A 20,744-nucleotide genomic window follows, 5' to 3' on the forward strand; every position below is an offset into this window, starting at 1 on the left:
CAGGGTTATCGGCTAATAAATCTTGCGTTTTCTGCCTTAAACTATCATTAATATCTACTATTACTACTACCTAATATGAATCCACAATTGGTTGTCTTCTATTAATCATTCAATTTCAAGTAAAAGGAATCTGTTTTGATCAAACCCGTAAAGAACCCAACAAATCATCGATCAAACAGGATGTGATGTTGTGAGATACTGCGACTTGCCAAACTCCAGATGCCACCCACTCCTTAAGGTGGTTCAACAGGATGGATCCGTCGGGTAAATCTAGGTGACAAAATACCAGATGGTCCAGAGAACAGGAGAGTCTGTCTCTTTTTTAATAAGCGCTATAAGCACAGGAACATGCAAAAATGTACAGACAACCAACATCAACCAAAAACAGAAAATGCTGGATCTGCATTTCAACCAGAGACACGATGATAGAATGGGAAAAAACATTTTCTCCAAAACTGTTCTTTAAAAAGACATTTCAAGTGACACAAACCCTGTGGAGTGTCTAAGATCACCTCATTGTGCTCAGTGAAAAGGCTAAAACCAGAGCATTCAGTTTGAACTGCTTCACACCACAAGGTGAATATGTGCGATGTGAAGACTGCGGTCACAAAAACCACTTTCCGTCAAACCATCAAATATCTGACCTTCAAACTGCAGGAAATCACTGAGTCTCCTTCACAGCAGGATAACGGCGAACACGGAGATGACTGTGAGACATTTGAGAAGAAGCTATGAAAGGAGATAAGCAACAGGTGATGGAGCCAGAGCGAGAGAAAAGGTTAAAAACTGGATGTGAGGCCTTTTAAATAAATGGAGTGATGGAGTTGTAGGGGGGAAGTTTCATTACGCTGCTGAGCCGAGTGGGTTGTGACTCTAAAAGTCGGAGAGGCTTTAAAGGATGTAGGTTTTTCCTAGCTTTATTGTCAGTAAGAGGGTGTCTGAGCAGCTTCCAGGACAGAGCTGCTATCCATCCAGAGAAATGCAATTCTTGCAGAAATCTTGAATTGTCAATTGTTTTAAAACACCAATTCCCATCATGGGTTTTTCAATGGGGTTCCACAAGATCATAGAGTCTCAATGTGGTATTTATGAGGGATTTTTGATCATTTTTTTCAATCCTTGAGTGGATGTTAAGCACCGACTCTGTGTAACAAATGGCATCAACCCCCAAAAATGGGAATGGCGATCATCCATTATGCATCCCTCTTCTTTGTGGCATCTACAGTTGACCTGCTATCTCCTCCTAGAGATCCCTGTCCCTCCTAAAAAAGGCAAAATCGGGTCTATGTGGGTCTCTAAGGGTTAAAAATCACAACAACAACATAAATATTTATCTGGATCAGACATTTTTACATAATCATACACAACATTAATGTGTTGAGAACACTAAAATTAGCTTGAGCACTGCTCCCCACTCGATGCAATTCTGTATAATTGTGGCTTTAATGAGGCACTGATTCATGTCCAGTCCTTGTCCTCTTAATCAGTCTGTTGTCACCCAAAGTTTGGCGAACATCATTATTAGGAAGATTTATAAAGGGATCTGATGTCACAACATAAACAGTCCACACTTCCCATTCAAGTTTTAAAAATGGAGCCAGATTCTCATTTAGTGTTTCTTCTTTCATTTAGTGTTTCGCTCCTTCTGAAGTCAAGGTTATTGTCGTATAAATGGTAAAAACCTGATGAGTAACTCCTTCCTTCCAACGTCCTTCACACTAAGGACAAAGAAGAGCTGGAGCGGAGACGACAATAGGACTGGACAATTCCCAATGCCAGGCACGTTTGAAGCGGAGGATGAGTTCAAGGCCTTAAAGAAGGAAGGATGTGTTTTAATTGAGGCCAAAAACAGTAAAGACCTTGTGTCTTTTTTAAAAGCGTTTCCTGTTAAAATCGTGCAAGATAGTAAACCGGAACTGTGTATAATCCACAGGGGGAAGGTTTTATCTTAACATGAACATACTGATGATATTTTTGATCTTAAAACAATTACTTGATTTAATTAATAGACAGAAATTAAATTAGTAACTATATTGGTAAATTAATCATTTTTTTTAGCAAAACTGCCAAAGCTTACATTAAAGTTGCATACAGGTCCAGGATGGACAGACTCACTAAATTAAGGTACACATCATTACTGTCTTAATAAAGATGCAGAAATCACGTCATAATCATTTTAATATGCTTTTCAATTAAAGTTAGAATAATTATGTTAAAATTATCATTTAATCTGATATCGCAAATCATATCATAGTTGCAATATCAGTGAAATATTTGCAATAACTTCAAAAAAATTGCGTTTTGGTGTTGGTTAGACCGTGTGCAAGATTCTTTTGCAACTTCTGATATACTCCTGTCTGTCAAATGTTGTGTAAAGTTTTCTTCTGGTACATCCTCCATATTTTAAAGTCCAGATTGCTTTATAGCGGGAGTTAGAATGTAAAAGCACAGTTTAGAACTAGGCTAACTTAGAAAAGCTGGTGCAACCGACTTTCTTTTTAAAGCATAGTGTTAGAATTACATCATTCTTATTGAGAAAACTGTTGCTTGTGAGGATTATCCAGAGAAATCAGGACTTTGTCTTATTAAAACTTTATCTTTTAATGCTTTGAACACCACTTACGCAGTTTTGATCAACACCATTCTGTTGGATTAGAGGAAGAATCTAAGGTGAAAAAACACAGCAAATAAAACAAAAATGTATCTTTATGGCTCGATAACACAAAGAGATGAGTGAGAAAAGTTTCTCATCTCGCTTCAGTTGGGTGAACCAACTTTTTAAAAGTTGTTTAATCCATAACTTTGCTTTATTACCATCGTGTAGCTGCAAACAGGGACACTTCTCGGAAACTTTTTTTTAAAACTGAAAAACTTGTTTGAAATCTCAAGGTTGCTCGGAGCCGCAGACATTAATTATGTGAGCGTTGGCAGCCCACAAGCGTAACAACCGGCTGGGTACGGCGCCACAAATCAAAGACAAATGGTTACCAAACACAAGTTTCCTTGAACGCACCAATATGGAGGTTTTATTCAGAGCGGTCCGTTGGTGCAAATCCATCAGCAGGGGATGAAAATGTCAGGATGTGAGGACTAAATGCCCAGCTTGTCGTAGCTCTGCAGGGAATCCATCTTTCCCAAAGAGGTTGATGGATTATTAGACTGAAACGAGCCACAACTTGTGTATCATCATAACCTTTGCTTTAGCTTTTTCTCACTGTTTTAAATTGTCTCTATTTGTTTTTACCCCAAACAAATTACCTTTCAACCTAACTACAGTCCTGTCCTCGATGTAACCCTGCCTGACCTGCTCAGCTCAAAGTATTTGTCTTTTCAGTGCACCCGCTAGATGCTGCCAACTTCTGCCAAACAGCTGCAGCCCAAGGTCAGTCCCTACCTCGGACGGACAGAAGCTTGGACACAGTCCTCCACCGTAACAGAACAGATCTGTGTTGAGTTATATCTATAGAAACAGATATTTACTTTTATCATCTGGCCTGCTTTTAAAAATACGCCTCTTGTCTCGTGCTCTTTGTTATTAAAACATCTATCTGAAGATGTTTCTCTCAGATTAAGGCATCCGCCGTGACGGTTTGCCTGATTAAACAGCCTCAGCTACCATATATAACCTCACACTGGAGCTCTATATCGAGAACAGAGACGAACATAAAAAGATTGAAAAAATACAGTTTTTCCTGCCGAGCGCTCATTGAGATCTGTGTCACTTTCAGGTCACGTTCTCGAAAAGCAGCAGAACGCCGGATGAGACGCAGAGCGAGTTACACAAGTTAAGTGTTCAAAGTCGACACCAACAGCTCGAGACAAATGTTTTCCATCATCGTGTTGCTTTGTCAAAAGGGTCTAAATTTACTCTGGAGAAGCAGAGTGATTCAGAGCCATAGCTGGAAGAAAAACAGCAAGTGATTTGATAGGCGGAGGCATGTGTCAGATTGTGGTAGATTTGTATGTGAAAGCAGGCCAAAGGACTGAAGGGAAATATTGTTTTTTAGGAAGGCTCATGTGAAATGTTTGTTTTGTCGTGACCAGAAAGTCAGACATGTTTGTACAGCAGGACCGAGAAGGAAGTTGTGACTGTTGCTGCAGCTGTTCTGATAATTAATGAATCTTTTAAAGTAAAAAGGAAAAAATCTTTAAAAAAAAGTGACTGTTAGCGTTTCAATTGTGAGGTTTCACTGCTTTTCTTAGTTTTTTTAGTTACTATAAATTGAATATCTTTGGATATCGTTCCGACAAATGAAGCAACTTAAAGACGTCATCTTGGGCTCTTGGAATTTATTCATTAATTAATATATTAGAGAGAGATTAATTAATAATGGAAACCCCTTTTAGTTCACGTCATTATTCTGACAATCGCATTGTCAGAATAGCGGTGTGGCTCTAGTGAAGGAAATGTTGGTTGGTGGGTCTGTTTCTATGGTCCAGACTGAAATATCAGCAACTATTGGATGCATTGCCATGAAATTCAGAACAAATATCCGTGTTGCACCGAGCATGAAGCCTAATATGACTTTGGTGATTACCTGACTTCTCATTTAGCACCAATTTCTCCAAATCAAACAGTGACTGCCTGCACTTCTTATATACAGTCTATGGTTTTGATCTAGTAATGTACAAAAAACCTTGAACAAATAATTATTTCCTTTAGAAGATAAAAGCATTCCAGGTTCAAAATCAAAAGCTGGTATACGTCAACATCTTTCTGTTAACTGAGCAATTTGACGGTATGATGATGTTAAAACTGGTGATGTATAGACTGAATCGCAGTAAATGCAGCAGAGCATAATCTAACTCTGAGAGAATAACTAAAACTGTCACAGTGACAGGATTGATTAGCCTGTGGTGCCAGTCAACAGAGAAATGTCTTATGGGTATTATGCAGATGAGTTCCAGATGTGCGCACAGCTGTTTGCATGCAACACATCAATCAGACTGTGCGACGCTGCTGAACAAGTGAACTCCGAGGTGGCGTTGTTTGTTTTTTATATTAAAGCTTTATTAATTACACTACAACAGTATGTACAATCTGTGCGCACCTCTGAGAGGCTGCAGGGCCTTTCACACCAAAACAAACAGGGTTCCCTTACAGCAACTAGTCCTCTTCATTGTGTTTAGCTCCTGTGACTAATTCAAACCACAACACCGGAACAGTCTTCAAGCTTTTTTGACACTAATGAGAATATCAGATGGAGGAAGCTGGTTCCTGCAAAGCTGCTTCTATTTAGATAAGACGTCCTTCCACCTGCCAAGAGACGCAGATATACGACAGAGGACGGAGGACAGTGTGGACGACAGGAGACACAACACCAGAGTGTTTGAAACCTTCTTCACCTGTTAGAAGTCGTCAATCATCTGGGGTATAATTGAACTTTTTCACCTTTTTAAAAAGGGGGAACAAACTCAGGGATAAAGATCATGGGAAAACAAGTTGGGCTCCTCTGAACCTAGGAGATCAAAGCTGACTTTCTGACTCCAGCTCCGGTGTTTATCGTCGGGTTTAGGTGACATATGGAGCAGATTTATGTAAACGGCAACAGAACTGACATCGGATATCAATACAATATGACAAAAAACTTCTTTTTCATACTCACAATCGCAAAATCTGTCAGCAATCGAAGGCTTTGTTGTTAAGTGGAAGCTTTTAAATAATGATCAAAACAAAAAAGAAAGGTAGCAACAAGGGTTTCTTCCATGACCCTTCAGAATAAAAGTAACTCTGAATGCAATACTGAATTATTATCCTACCTTCTTCTGACACATATTTACTGTAAATATTGATAATAAGTATGTTTTAACATGTCTTTTACAAACGATTTAAAACAATTAAACAACATTGAACTACTTCAAATCAAATCAAGTCACTACAGGCCCTCCTCAGACCTTCAGATCCACCTTCATCATAGTACATGATACTACCACTAGAGGGCTCAGTGCATGACTTAACATCTGTATTGGCAAAAGCTTCACCTGACACATTTATGTAATATAGCAACCAGCTGTTTAGTATAAATAAATAAAACAGTTTATTAAATAGTGATCCAACATATCTCCATTAAATGAAGGCTTTGCTGTGGAACACACATACACAGTGAAGGGCTTCACACTTTGCCAGGAGACTTCCTCTGCTGCACAGGAAGTGATGCATTTAGTTTTTTTTAAATTTAAGAGGAAACAACGGTGGTTTGTTTTTGATAAACATGACAAAGAAAGTCCACCAGACTAAATATGCAAAGCTACAGTCAATGAATGTCTCCAGATTCAGAGTATGGTGACTACATTTTAAAATACTGCATAAATGTTTTGCAATTGGGCTTTTGGAGCATAATGAAAACCAAAGCTTTGAAACTAATATTTAGTTTTTAATATTGATTATTTTGATTTTTTTTTTTATTGATTGTTATATCTATAAAAGGTCAAAGAATAGTAAAGAATTCATCTCACAATTTCCCAAAAAGCCCAGGATGTAATTTTCAAATGACTTGTTTTGTTGAAAGAGATGAAAGACAAAGACAACAAGCCAATAATCTAAACTGGGAAGCGGAAACAGAGAATAAGTGGGACAATTTGATTGAAAAAAGACAAAAATTGATGTCAAATATTTTCTGTCTGACAAAGAATCAACCATCGAAGCGTTTTAGAATGGAACATTTTACGTCACCACAGTAGATACAAATAGATTAACAAAAAAAACAAGCTATTTTTATATAATTGCTTAATTGTTTGTCATTTTTCGAGCAAACATTTCTGAAAAAGGCCAAACACTCTCCGTCTCCTGCCTCTAAAATGTGAGTTGTATCTGGTCTGCTCTTTGTAATATCCCAGTAAGCTGAATATTATTGTGTTTCTGTAAACAAGACGTCAAATTGGACAAGAATAATCTGCAGATAAGTTGTCTAACAAAAATTGTATTTAATGCTGTGATTTCACTCCCAATATGGAATGATGGGATAAACAGACCTATTCCCTGCTTTACTGTCCAACTGCCAATATTTCTACTTCATCCATGACTGTAAACTACATGTCTTCTAAACTAAACAAAAGTCTGGACTTTGTTTACTGAAGTATGATAGCTGATTTCTTTGAGGATATTCCTGGAAAAGTATTTCAAATGGAAACATTTCTTCATCCCTTTGCTCCTCCTCCTCCTCCTCCTCACAGTGTTGCTGTTTTAATAAAATGTGACCCATTAGGGACAACAATGTCAGAAACAGAAGGCGGAATGTGCAAGTCTGAGCGAGTTAATCTCTCAACCCGGTAACTCATTAAATATTAAACAAGCGGTGTCCTGCCAGTAGAAAACCTTCACAACCTACTAAGTACAACAAGGGTCGTCATAGCACTGCATACAGTCAGATTAAACAGCAGTGTAAATATTAGTGTGAGGATATCAGGCGATGGTGCATAAAGCGATTCATACGCTGGTGAGCGGAGGGTCGGGTCAGGCCTCTCAAGAGCTTATGAGCAACCTGAATCTCTGGAGATTGACGGAGAGGCGGAGGGATGGAGGGATCAGCGACACGAGAAATCCTCTAAGGATCATCTGCAAACCTTTCACCTCGGCTGAACAACACACCAAGGTTTATTTAAAAAGGAATGATGCTACGCTAGGGAATATTTCCTGGTTTCTTTACTCGTCTATGACAGTAAACTCAATATCTTTGAGTTGTGGACAACATTAGATATTTGAAGGATGTCGTCTTGGGCTTTCGTAAAGACAGATTCACATTTTTAACCATTTTCTGACATGTGGTAACAACAACTAATTGAGAAAAATAAAAGACGGATTAAAGGACCAGATGAAAATAAATGTTTTAAATAGAATTTAATATTCATAACAATGTTTTCATTAGTGAATAAAACTGGAAATTAAGAATCCTTGTATTTTCGTTAGCTTAGAATTCCCCTTTTATAATTACATATGGAGTCCGCCATGTTGCACTGCCATGTTTCTACAGAAGCCCAGAACGGACAAGCCAAACACTGACTCTAGAGAGAGCATTTTTGCCTTTTTACGGTACCTGAAGGCCACCGTAGTTCTCCGACACGCTTGGAAAGAGAGGGTTGGGCGGAGGAGTGTTCGGTTGGTCAATGTCACCACTAGATGCCACTATATCCTACACACTTCTCCTTTAATCAACAATGAAAATATTCGGTAGTTGCAGCTCTAGTTACGTTTCTTATATTAATTGTAGCAGAATTTTACTTTGCAAACAGTTAGATGAGCTCGGACTATTCCTTTAGAGACGTATTTTCAATTCTACTGTCCTGCCTCAGCTTGTGAAATCCAGCATGATGACAGAGGACCTTTGGGAAAATTAGAACGTTTCTCACACTATGCTATTTGCATCTTAAGGAAAGGTGTAATTACTGCTCCTAACAACCACAACAAACCCAAAGAAACAGACTAAAAGTAGAACGATGATTCATGCGTGTAAAAAAAGAGCCTGTAATGGTGCGTAATCCCTTCCAGATGTGTGAATCCAGTAGCAGCGCAGCTTAAATGTCAATTTATAGCCACTATATGAGACTCTCTCCGGCAGTGAACATGTGTGTGATGGACTTAGTAGGAGTGTGTGTAGGTCAATGCATGTGCATGTTAGTGCAGCAGAGAGAGACGGAGTAAGATATAGACTGGGAGAGGGAAGCTGTATCACAGTATAAAGTAGTTTTCTTTCTGGATCACATGATTCAAACCATCGTATTCTTGCAGGTTTGAGAGGACAGTTAACATTCAGCAGCAGCACAGTTTGCTCCAACACAAAAGTTCTTAAGATATTTTTGTTGTGTTTATGCAGTATTGTTACTGCGGATATAATTAAACATTATCAATCAGTCTCTCCTGGATGGCTTTACTAGCGTTACACTTAGTTGTTCACATCCATACTGAGAGAAATAGAATCAGAATCAGAAGCTGTTTATTGCCAAGAACGTTGCACAAACAAGGCATTTGACTAGGGGAATTATTGGTGCATACAGTAAATAAAAAACACACTGCAATAATGAATAATTAAAACAATTAAAATATGAAAATATACAATTAAATATGGTAAACCTAAGTAAACAAATAAGAGTATTATATATATATATATATATATATATATATATATATATATATATATATATATATATATATATATTTGAGTATATATACTAACAAGTTAGCTTACCAGCCAGCTATCCACTAGTTAGCTAGCTAGCGGACAGCTGGCTAGTTAGCGTCCTTGTTAGCTAACTAGCAATGCTACACTGGAATTACTATACATGGTTTATATAAAGTTATGCATTACTTCCATATTTAAAAATGCATACACGTCTCTGTTGTCAAGTGAAAACCTCATTAATACGCTGTCAAGAGCTCAAGCTGTCAGAGCTACGTTAACATTGAGTCCACAACGCATGTTTTTTTGTTATTCGATGAATAAATAAATAGTCTACATGGAATTACCACATGGTTTTGTATTCTCCTGTGTGAATAACAATACTTGACAAATTAAGGTAAACGACTGTTCTCTCATTTAAGAACTTTAGCTCAAAATAATCAGATTTTCCGAGAATTTTGAGTTAGTATGTGCTTGTTATTATCTATTTATAGGACTTGATTGTGTATCACGATATCTCAATATACGCTTTCATCACAATATGTCACCATCGAAAGATGAAAGATTATGATTAATATGATGAAGGAAAAAAACAAAAGCCTTTTAACCACCAAAATGCATTTATTTTATCTCATTTATAAAGTATTTAACATGTGTATATGTTTTTAATAGCATGCATAAAACAAAGTTGTGATATATCAAATGTTTAGTTGTACTTAATGAAACGGCAGTAAAAATGGTCAGGAAAGTCAAATTCATTCTTCTCACGACTTATAGATAAAGCCTGTTGTGATTTGTGTAACCAAAATGTTTAGGTAACACTGCTGCTGCCTTTCTGCAGCTGTTCCTCAGCTTCATGGTGAACATGACTCTGTGTTGGACTCTGTTGGAGGTGAAACATGATGCATGTGAACTACAAAAGAGAAAAACGTGCTGCATTTTAGAAACCCTGAGGGCTCTTCATGCTTATTACCGTTAATGTAACTGGCATGCAGTGGAGGAGTACTACCTCTTCATGTACTAACTGTACAGACGTGGCTTTACTCTCCTTTATCAGCCAGATAATTCCTTTAAAGCTGATGTCATTACAAAAATGCAAGCTCTTCTTCACATGCTAAAAATGATCACATTCTGGCCCTTCCTGTAACACGAATAAATTGTGTTTATCGCAAACACACACCCTAAACTTCCATTTCATCCATTTTAGTTGGACTTAAAAAAAATAATGTTCGCTGGTTTTCTGAACCTTCTATAATGATAAAGTGAATATATTTGGGGTTTTGGGACGTTTATCAGTTAAAACAAGATATCTGAAGACCATCAGAGACTGTGACGGACATATTTAGGCCACAGGATCAAATGATTGATTGTGAAATGAATTAGCAGATTGATCAATAATGAAAATATGTGTTAGTTGCAGCAGCTGCATTTTGACACCAATACCAAAATGAGAAATATAAGCAAATGTTTCTACTAAATCCATTTTTTTTGTTGTTAAAAAGGGAGCCAATCCTCTCTAATGTTAAATGTCCGAACACATGAAGCTACAAAACTTTTGGTTGGATAAAAACAAAGTCCTAAATGTTGACTTTTTGGATAGATCTGATCAAAGTTCACAAAACTGACATTTGATGCCAGTTTTTGTTTCCAATACTCTACAGGAATGTGAGGTTTGATGCCAAACCCAAATAGAGTGTAATTTAAAAGTGAGTTAAAAAGCTGAGTGGAAAGTATAACAATGAAAGCCTCTGCCTGCTGTAGTACTTCACCAGTATTACATCCACAGCTCTGGTGGTTGTTTCTTGTTACCCGTCTGATCCGCGTTTCATTCCAACCTCATTGTTACACCACCTGAGGCAAAGTCTCAGAATTACAGCCGTTTGTTCAGGCTTAAATGACACGAGCTGCTTGTGTGTGGCGACACTGCTCCTTTCACTGGTATGCTGCCATTGTTGGCAATGTATGCGAATCACTCAATCAAGAACAAAGCACAAAATTCCAATGTATAAACCTTAAAAAAACACGTATGCAACACATGCAAACAAGGCGATTTAAACAGTTCCCTTGAAGACATCCAAACCAGAGTTTCTTACAATATCAGACTCTCAGTCTGTGTGACTGTTTGTGCCAAATAAGGTTGAAAATATATAAAGATAAGAACATACAAACCTCTGCTGCCTAAAACACAGAGCTCTCAAAGGGATGAGGATGTGGAAGGAAAAGTAAAAAGCAGAGTGTACAGAGAGGAGGAGAGATAACCGCAGCATTCATGTCACAAGCGGTTGACAGGCCTTTCAGGGATATACTTATGCAGTCGGTTGCGCTTAATCAAGACTGACAAAATCTTCATACTTAAGAAAATACGAGAGACTTGCATTCTGGGACGAGCACCTCACAGACGAGATCTCCGTCTACAAAGCTGTCACATCCTCTGGATGTGTGTAAGCCTTCTTTACGATGCACAAAGACCAGAGACACAACGTGAGTGACACAACTTAATGCAATCTTTACATAACGGAGTCCGTTTTAACATGGAGCTCGTGATTAGAATAGGAAAGTACATATACAAGTGTTAACCATATAGACCATATAGTTATTTCGCTCACAGGAGTACCCTATTGTATCAAGAACCTATCCTTTTTGTATTTTTTTATTGGTGAAGCAATGAGACAAAAAAAATACATATAGTGACAGAGATACAGACAATAACATAAAGCAGTTACAATGATGTAGTTAATGAAATGATAAGAGTCTGGGAGTATACATTACAATTAGATTGGGTTAAGTAGGGTGTGTGTGTGTGTGTGTGTGTGTGTGTGTGTGTGTGTGTGTGTGTGTGTGTGTGTGTGTGTGTGTGTGTGTGTGTGTGTGTGTGTGTGTGTGTGTGTGTGTGTGTGTGTGTGTAAAAGAGGCATCAGTATACGTCCGAGTAGTCTATGAGATGTGTGTCGGAAAGACAAAAGATGCAGTGTAATTGTTGCAGTGGTAATAAATAAATGCTTCAACAGCAATATCCTAATAATAATAATAATAATAATAATAATAATAATATGAAGCAATAATAATAAAAAATAATAATAACAAGATAATGACATGTTATCATATAATGGTCATATAATAATAATGATAACCTTTCCACCTTCTAAGGGTGCTACCAAGAACTGTGAGAAATAAAGATGCTAATTAGAACCGTATTGAGTTCTTCGCCTGGTCCTAATAGGATAAACCCTTTTTGGTATAATAAAGGTTCTACCAGGAACCCTTTCAAAGGGTTACATCTAGAACCCAACATATAGTGTAATACCTAGACAAAAAACCCTTCTATGGTGTAATGGTTCCACCCAGAACCCTCTCCGGAGGTTTTATCCAGAACCTTTCCACCTTCTAAGGGTGTTGACAAGAACCTTTACTGGGGTGCTCTACCGAGAATCCTTTTATATTCCAAGGGTGTAATCTAGAACCCACCTAGAGGGTCACAGTCATAGTACTCAAGGGTGGAGATTTAAGGGACCACCCACAGACTTTCAACACCCTAACTCACTTGATATAAGTTGTACCAGGCTTTTGAGTTTTATTATCCATTAAAATTGAGATGAATCCATGCGATCTAAGACAAGCGCCTACACAGAAGTCTTTAAATGTAATTTCAGAATTTAAACTGGTAAAAGACTACATTATTCAAAGATCTTTCTCCACCCTAACATTGGTTTATAGTTTAACAGGTTAGCCTACCAGCAAGACTGATGTGGTGTAGTGCAACCCACAACAGTCATGGTTCACAATCACAGTTTTTGTGGGTGTTTGGGATGGGAGGATCTTTTTACACTCTTTTTCTTCCTTGAAGAACTCTTTCTTCCAAAAAGAAGTCTTTGAATGAAAAAATGAAACTCATTCCACAACATTATGCACACAATACGGTCGGAAAACTGTGCAGCTCCACTCCAAATGCTTCTAACAGCCGCAACTAACTGCCGCAAAGTTTCCTTAAAATGACGGAAGTCTGTCTTAACTGCAAATTGAATTTGGCACTCACAGAATCCTTAGTCTTACAAAGAACCCTTGAAAACCCCTTTCTTTAAAACAAAGGGTTATTCAGAAGTAAGTGGTTCTTCTGGTTCTTCCTGAGGGGCTGAGGTTTCTGGTTTACTTTGATTTCATGACGTGGACTCGTCCCAAATGGGCGTCTCGCTCTCAGAATTGACCTTGCAAGATTAGGGCGATTTAAGAAGATGGTCATTTCTGCCATTTTCAACCATGAAATGCAGATTTTTTTTTTTATTGGCAATACAAACACAATGTGTTTCATCCCAGTAAAGTCACATTATTACATTTATAGCTTAAACACATTTAAGTGTGCAGTTATCACTATCCCACCCTGTCATAAAGGAGTGAGCAGGGCCACAAGAGAAAGCTAGAAGTGACCTGAGAGGAGGGTTGAAACAGGGGCAAAATGCATAATCTAAAGTATAAAAGTCTGGATGTTTCACCAGGGTGTACTAGTGAACTCCTGGCCAAACCTCTCAGGAATGCCTGGCATCCAGCAGGCTGCCCTGAATTCCTCTGGCTTGGTTCAAGTGAAGGCAAGATCTGAGCCAACCAGGGGCCACTGACCAAACCCACCTATGATCAGAGCACCATAAACCACCAGGCCTTTGGTCTTCAGGCGTTTTCTGGTTTAACTATAAGGTAAAAACACAAATACCAAGAAGGCTGTCTAAGTTGTAAAGTTCACACCAGTTAACACCAGTTTTTGGACGTATTTCAGTCTCAAATATTGCTACTTTAAAACAACAAGTATCATTCTAATAACATTATATGACCTGATGCACAACCTTTACACCTTTACAGACACAACACTGTTATCAGATGCTCATTGAAATACAGGAAAGACACAAGACCATTAACCTGTGAGCTGGATTCAGCTGATGATAACAGAGAAGAACTGGTGGGTCAAAGTCAAAATATGTCTGAGAGTACTCCCTCTTTGTACTTTAACCCCGAAATGATGCCCCATCATAAAACTACTCATCGTTCGAATGGGCCCCTGTAAACAAAGTACAATAAAAAAAATGTCATGTGAAGTGACCCCAGCCAAGTGGAGGGGAGAGAGGAGGACATGTTTCTCTGAGTGTATTTGTGATTAATGTGTAACTTGTATTTCAGTTGGATTAAGCCAGAGTGTGTTTCAAACTGGGCGCTAAGGGGAAACATGAGGCAAACATACCGCATGAGGTATTCTAGAAACAACAAACTTATCAAGGAACTTCTCACTACATTACGTTTTAGCTTCTCCTCTGTTGCTATACTATTGGTCCACTAGCAATGTCTTGTCTTGTACATTTCATCAAAAGACTAAGACTAAACTTAAATCGAAGTCAGCATTGATATTAGTGAATCTTTTGCTGTGTAAATAACACATCAGTCATTCCTTCCCAAATTGGAAGCGCTTAATAAGTACTTAGACTCAAAACCACCGGAGTGTAACAGTCCACCTCTCCACCACAGGAATGCCCCGACTTCATTAAGGTGTTTTTGCTTCCTGCATTCCTCAGTGGGAGCAGCACACCTGTGGGGTGAAAGTATAACTAACACCGCCACGACCTGCCTACCTGCACACACGGACACAGTTTCCACCGACAGCACTGAGGCGGTGCGGCCTCCTGTAATGTGACCCACGGCTCTGTGGAGGGAAACAGATGGAGATCCGATCCATCCATTTTTTCAGGTTCTGCATGGTAGCCCAACAGACTGGGAGGTACAATGGAGGTCTTGTGAGATACTCAGGTAGAAGAGTGTCCCCCTCCTTTAATTAGAGACCAGGAGAATCTGCTGACTTATGTGAGAAAGTAATGACAAAGCCATGAAGACGGCTCAGAACAAACTTTTATGTCTATAGTGAGGGTGTCGCAGGAGTCTTTGCAACAAAGTGTTTCCACAGGAGTTCAGAATAATTAGAAAACTGTTAATGGATATAAAAAATCCCCCACGGTGCAATGCTGGTCCGATCGTCTGTCAAACAAACACCCGTTCTGCAAAACACAGAGTGGCGTTAGTGCTGAGCTCTTGTCCCGGGGGGGGGGGGGGGGTCAGGACTTCAGCTCCAGAGGTCAAGCGTTCACTGTGCCGCCGCTAATGGACATACAGTACAATAGGAAAGGCAGCGATGCCACACTGAAACTAAACCGCTGTTATATAACACAGTTAATGATTTCCCCAGAGTCGAGGCACTGCGAGCTTTGTCAGATATTTCATGTTTGAGCGAGGAGAGGGAGGGGGGGGTGAACGTGAGTGAGCATGTGTGGAAAGGCATGTGAGGTGAAATATACAAATGCATCTGACTAGAAATGTTTAAAATATATATATATATATATATATATATATATATTTCAGTATTCGCTCAGGCGTCACAGAACATCCCGATTTGGCCGACAGGAAGAACAACAGAACAAATCGTGCACAGAACACTAGTGAGTCCGAGAGAAAAGAAAAAAAAAGTTTGAATCAGTGGCTGCATCGCTCTCCCTCTAGCCGTCTCTCAGACAGATGCAGATGCAGCAGACCGTGGGCAATGGGTCAAGCTCATCTCAACACGCAGGGGGCACTTCCAGAAATAACCCCAGCCGCCCATGAGTGGTGTCCCGCTCTCACATACCAAGCATCCACCCCCCCTCTCCAAAACAACACTACTATACGGGAAGAAGAACTAGAGCTGGAACGATTAGCTGACAGATCAATTAGGCTTTTCAAGCAGAAACAAGTGAAATACTGCGACACATTCTCCGTTGCCGGCTTCTCAGATAGCAAACGTTGCTGCTTCTCTTTGTCATATTTCATAGTCAACTGATTATCTTTTGGTTTTGGACTGCTGGTCGGAAAAAAAACAAGACATCTGATAACGCCCCCTCTGAAGTTTTCACTTGCCAATTAAGCTATGAAAATGATACAGATTAATTGATAATGAACTTAATTGTTAGTTGCCCTGTGATATTTTAAAGGTCTGACACAAGCAGATACAACAAGTGACTAAATGTAACAGTGGCCTTTAAAAGGCAGGGTTGGTAATCTTTGACTTTAAAATCATCCCAGCTAAAAACCCAGCCCAGTCTTTCCAACTCTTTTCCAATGAAAGTAGCTAGCCGCTCTAAAAGTTGCTAAATGAAGCAAGAAAGTCTTAAAGTGGTCTACGCTGACAGCCTGTCTCTTCAGGCCTCCCTCCAAAGATGCTCCCCCAAAATGTATCACTATGAACGTAAACAAAAAACATGGCTGCTGTTTGTACTCACAGCTGTTAAGCTAGCAGCTTGTGGAAGACTCTGATAAAGAGCAATAAGTGCACGGCCAGATTACACCAAATGAATTCATTGGATAGGTTTATTAAAAATCATGCGAAAGCCAATGATACCAGATTGAGCATTTGATTCATTGATTGCTGTCAGAATGTAATGAGAATTTAAACAAAACAAAACAATGACACCAATATTGCAACTATATTGCAGGGTGCATGCGTTCACATAATATGTACACAATGAGATTTTTGATTAGTGATCATCAGTAATGTAGATATAATGTCTAAGTTAGTGAAAATGAAATCACTTTACTGTAATGTAGAATTTAAAAGCAGGAAAAGACAACACCTTTTACAATTGCCCAAATCTAAGATGATATCTAATTTCATATCCCGATATCAATATATATCTCTCTCTATATATAGAGATATATATAGGTTAAATCTCTACACCGCTTTGACGCTAATTGTATATGGTATTTTAAAAAAAATGTCTTTAAATGCTGACATAAGCTGTTATGGGCTGATCCACTTCTTAGGAAGCAAATATATCAACCAAACACAGAAACACATCTCTGAGGTGCCAGAAAAGTACAAGAAAAATCTCATAATAAACCATACTTGAGAACAAAAATACAAAGCATGAATAAGCTATTATATAATATTAAAATAGATTTCATATAGATTTCCTTTTTTCCTCCCAGTTTAAGGGGTTTGGGGAAGTTCTTCCTGTACCAATGTGAGGGTCCTGGGACAGTGGAGGTTGAATGTTGCACAGATCGTAAAGTCCTTGGCCTACATAAAATAAATTGAATTGAATTATTCTCAATATATTCGCCAGATATGTAAAAGTAAGTTTTACATATCAGACAGCTAGCAGTAGCCAGACAGTGTGTCACAGTCTCTGTAAGTGGCCTAAACTGTGACCCCGCAGGTCTGACCCCGAGTGGCTCTGATGATGAGGACTGAATGAGGGCAGGAGGACTGTCAGGCCGGCTCCACGTCAAAGCACCAAGAGGACTCCGGGCTGATGTGGAGGAGCAGATGAGCAGCATGCAGCACCATGTTGTTATGTTCCCACAATGGCAATTATAAAACAACTTCCTCTGGGACTATTTTACGCATGAGCACACACACACACACACACACACACACACACACACACACACACACACAACACACACACACACACACACACACACACACACACACACACACACACACACACACACACATCACACACACACACACACACACACACACTCACACACTCTCACACACACACACACACACACACTCTCAAACACACACACACACACACACAAACACACACACACACTCACACACAAACACACACACAACACACACACATCACACACACACACACACACACACACACACACACACACACACACTCTCTCTCTCACACACACACACACACACACACACACACACACACACACACACACACACACACACACACACACACACACTCACACATACACACTCTCACACACACACACACACACACACACACACACACACACACTCTCTCTCTCACACACACACACACACACACACACACACACACACAAACACACACACACACACACACACACACACACCCTACTTAACCCAATCTAATTGTAATGTATACTCCCAGACTCTTATCATTTCATTAACTACATCATTGTAACTGCTTTATGTTATCTCTGTCACTATATGTATATGTACTATACACACACACACACACACACACACACACACACACTCACACACACACACACACACACACACACACACACACACACACACACACACACACAGTACTGGTACCAGTTTCTTTTTAATAATTCCTCTTCTTACCTTGGCGCACAGTTTTCAACCTGACTGGACCTTTGCAGCACTCCATCACAGCTAGGATGTCATAGAGGGGTAATCCCGACACGGGCAGCCCCTCCACCTCCAGGAGCAGCTCCCCCACACACGGTCCTCCGTCCCGGTGCACCACAGCATCCTCCTTAAGTTTCCCCACATACGCAAACTCTCCATTCTCTGCTCCACCGCGCAGATCCACGTCCAGCTCCAGACGCTCGTCCCGGCTGACCAGGCAGTCGTTCACTTTGGTGATCCAGTGGTTCTTCCTCTGGATGACTTTTGACATGGTGAACTCAGGTCAGAATAAAAAAAAACAAACAATAAAAAAAAAAAAAAAAACACACTCAGTTCCGCGGAATGGTGCAGAAACCGGCCGATGCATAGCAAAGAAATAGTCCCAGCTGGCAGAAAACTTCAGGGTGTGTGTGTGTCACTCCGAGCTGGAACATCCTCACTCTTCTCTTCAGCCAAGGCATGCTGCTTGGTTTTCTTTTCAGATCCAGATTGTTGTCGCTTCTGTTCTAGGTCCTACCCAAATGTACCCAGATATGACCTCCCTGCTCAGTCCACTATGTTTCCTCTTTTTTCTCAACTTTCCACGACTGAAAACATCCACTTATCCCCCGGGAGCAGGTAGGGGCTCCTTTAAGCAGGTAAGGCGACAAGTTCATCCCATCTGCTGCTCCTGCGCGCTGGATGGAGCAGGAGTGGAGGTGGAGGTGGAGGCGCATGCGTCCAGCTGGGTCCGGCTCCTCCCCAAAACGGATTACAGAGATCTGTGCGTCTAATCCCCCCCTCAGGAGCTCCAGCATTGAGTCCTTATTCATAAATAATGGAGCTGGAGCCACAGAGACCGGTTTTCTCTCTGAGGTTGTTGGTTCCAAACTCCAAAAGCAGCCAAGAGACACCAGAGGAGACATGAACTTTATTCAGTTTCACTTTTTATTGTAGGGGTGACAAGTTCAGAGCAAATGTTTCAGGACTGAGGGATGAAAACTTGAAATATATACATGTACATAAAGAACAGATATTAGTAACACACTAAAATACAATATATAAATAAAAAAAGTTGTAACTTAACTATACACGATTTAATATTATGGACATTAATTACTCAAAGTATGGTCATTTTAACTACTTTAACGGACATATTAATCAATAGGAATGCATCATATCTATTTTGTTATATTGTGCGTAAATCTGATTCTAGAAGGAAACCTGTAAACTGCAAATAAATGTAGTATTAAGTTACATACAATTTAAATATTCAAGTAAAGCAGTACCCGAGTAAATGTGCTTAGTTACTTTAATTCATAACAAATAAACAACTGGTAAAATATGATGCATAAGGAACAGTGTGTAACATTAAAGGGTATTCATTGCCAGATATGGAATATAATATTCATAACTATGCTTAAATTATTGCAATCATCCGAAACTAAGAATCATTACGTTTTCCTTATCTTAGAAAAAGGCATTTATATCTACTTAGGGAGGGGCTTACGAACGGATGTTCGGTTAGATGCTCGCAATTAAGCTTGTGGTTAACACGAGCTTAAGATATTTTAGATTTTTTGTTCTACGACCTCAACACTCCTTTAGCTTTGTGCTGATTGCATTTACGCTTCAAAAATCATACAAGTGTTGTTCATTTGTGAAGATTGTCTCGCTCAACAAAACGTGTTAGTATCATAGACTTGTGTTTGCCACAGAGCTAATTTCCTGCAATAATTGAAAAACTAATGGAATAATCCCATTGGCTTCTTGTGGGGGAACCAGTGCGAAGCTTACTTCTTGGTGGCACTATGGGATCATTGTTTAGTCTTCCTGACAAGCTCAGGCATCATTGTGTGGTATTCATTGTTTGATTCAGACATGACATTTACATTTCCTCATAGCAGTTGCTAAGTGTTTTGTCCTGAAGTTACAAACAAGATTTTTTTTTCTTTCCTGTCCCTGAAAAATTGACATTCCGTAAGTCAAATAAGTTTTCCTCCAGCTGCCTTAAAAAATACAATCCAAACCTCCTTTGTTTTTAAACAGTGGAAGGAACTCTTGTCAGTGTATCAACCATAATGCAAATATCTGTAGTTTGGAAAAGAGTGAGGAGGGATCAGGTGAGAAACACATGCCACCGCGGGAGAAAAGCAGGCTCTCTATGTTTCCTGCCTGTTCGGATAAAGTGCACAATAACTGGCACTCTACCACAGACCGCGAGGGCAGTGGCCTGAATAGCAGTTCATAAAAGGCAGCTTTCCATCCCATTTCATCTCAGCGCTGAGTGCTGGGACTTTTCATGTTGAATTAACTGTGTCACTTTAAACTCTCCTGCTTGTCATACAGAAGTGATTGGTCTCCAGCAGCTTCACTATGGTCGTCATTCTAGATTTTTTTATTGCCGAGAAATATGAAATTGATTCATATGTTTCTGTGTGTTTGGTAAACATAACATACATGACACTCACATG

General features: G+C 39.4%; 1 protein-coding gene across 1 annotated transcript in view; it reads right to left on the minus strand.

Moving 5' to 3' along the window:
* The window catches only part of LOC129100401 (membrane-associated guanylate kinase, WW and PDZ domain-containing protein 1-like), a 98,910-nt gene extending 79,945 nt beyond the window's left edge, over nucleotides 1–18,965 (minus strand). The window contains 1 exon segment of the mRNA XM_054610014.1: nucleotides 18,265–18,965. Coding sequence (XP_054465989.1) covers nucleotides 18,265–18,562 — 298 coding nt within the window. The 5' untranslated portion in view covers nucleotides 18,563–18,965.
* Between the last annotated feature and the right edge of the window lie 1,779 nt (nucleotides 18,966–20,744).

The sequence above is a fragment of the Anoplopoma fimbria genome, chromosome 12, assembly GCF_027596085.1.
Source record: "Anoplopoma fimbria isolate UVic2021 breed Golden Eagle Sablefish chromosome 12, Afim_UVic_2022, whole genome shotgun sequence".
NCBI lineage: Eukaryota > Metazoa > Chordata > Actinopteri > Perciformes > Anoplopomatidae > Anoplopoma > Anoplopoma fimbria.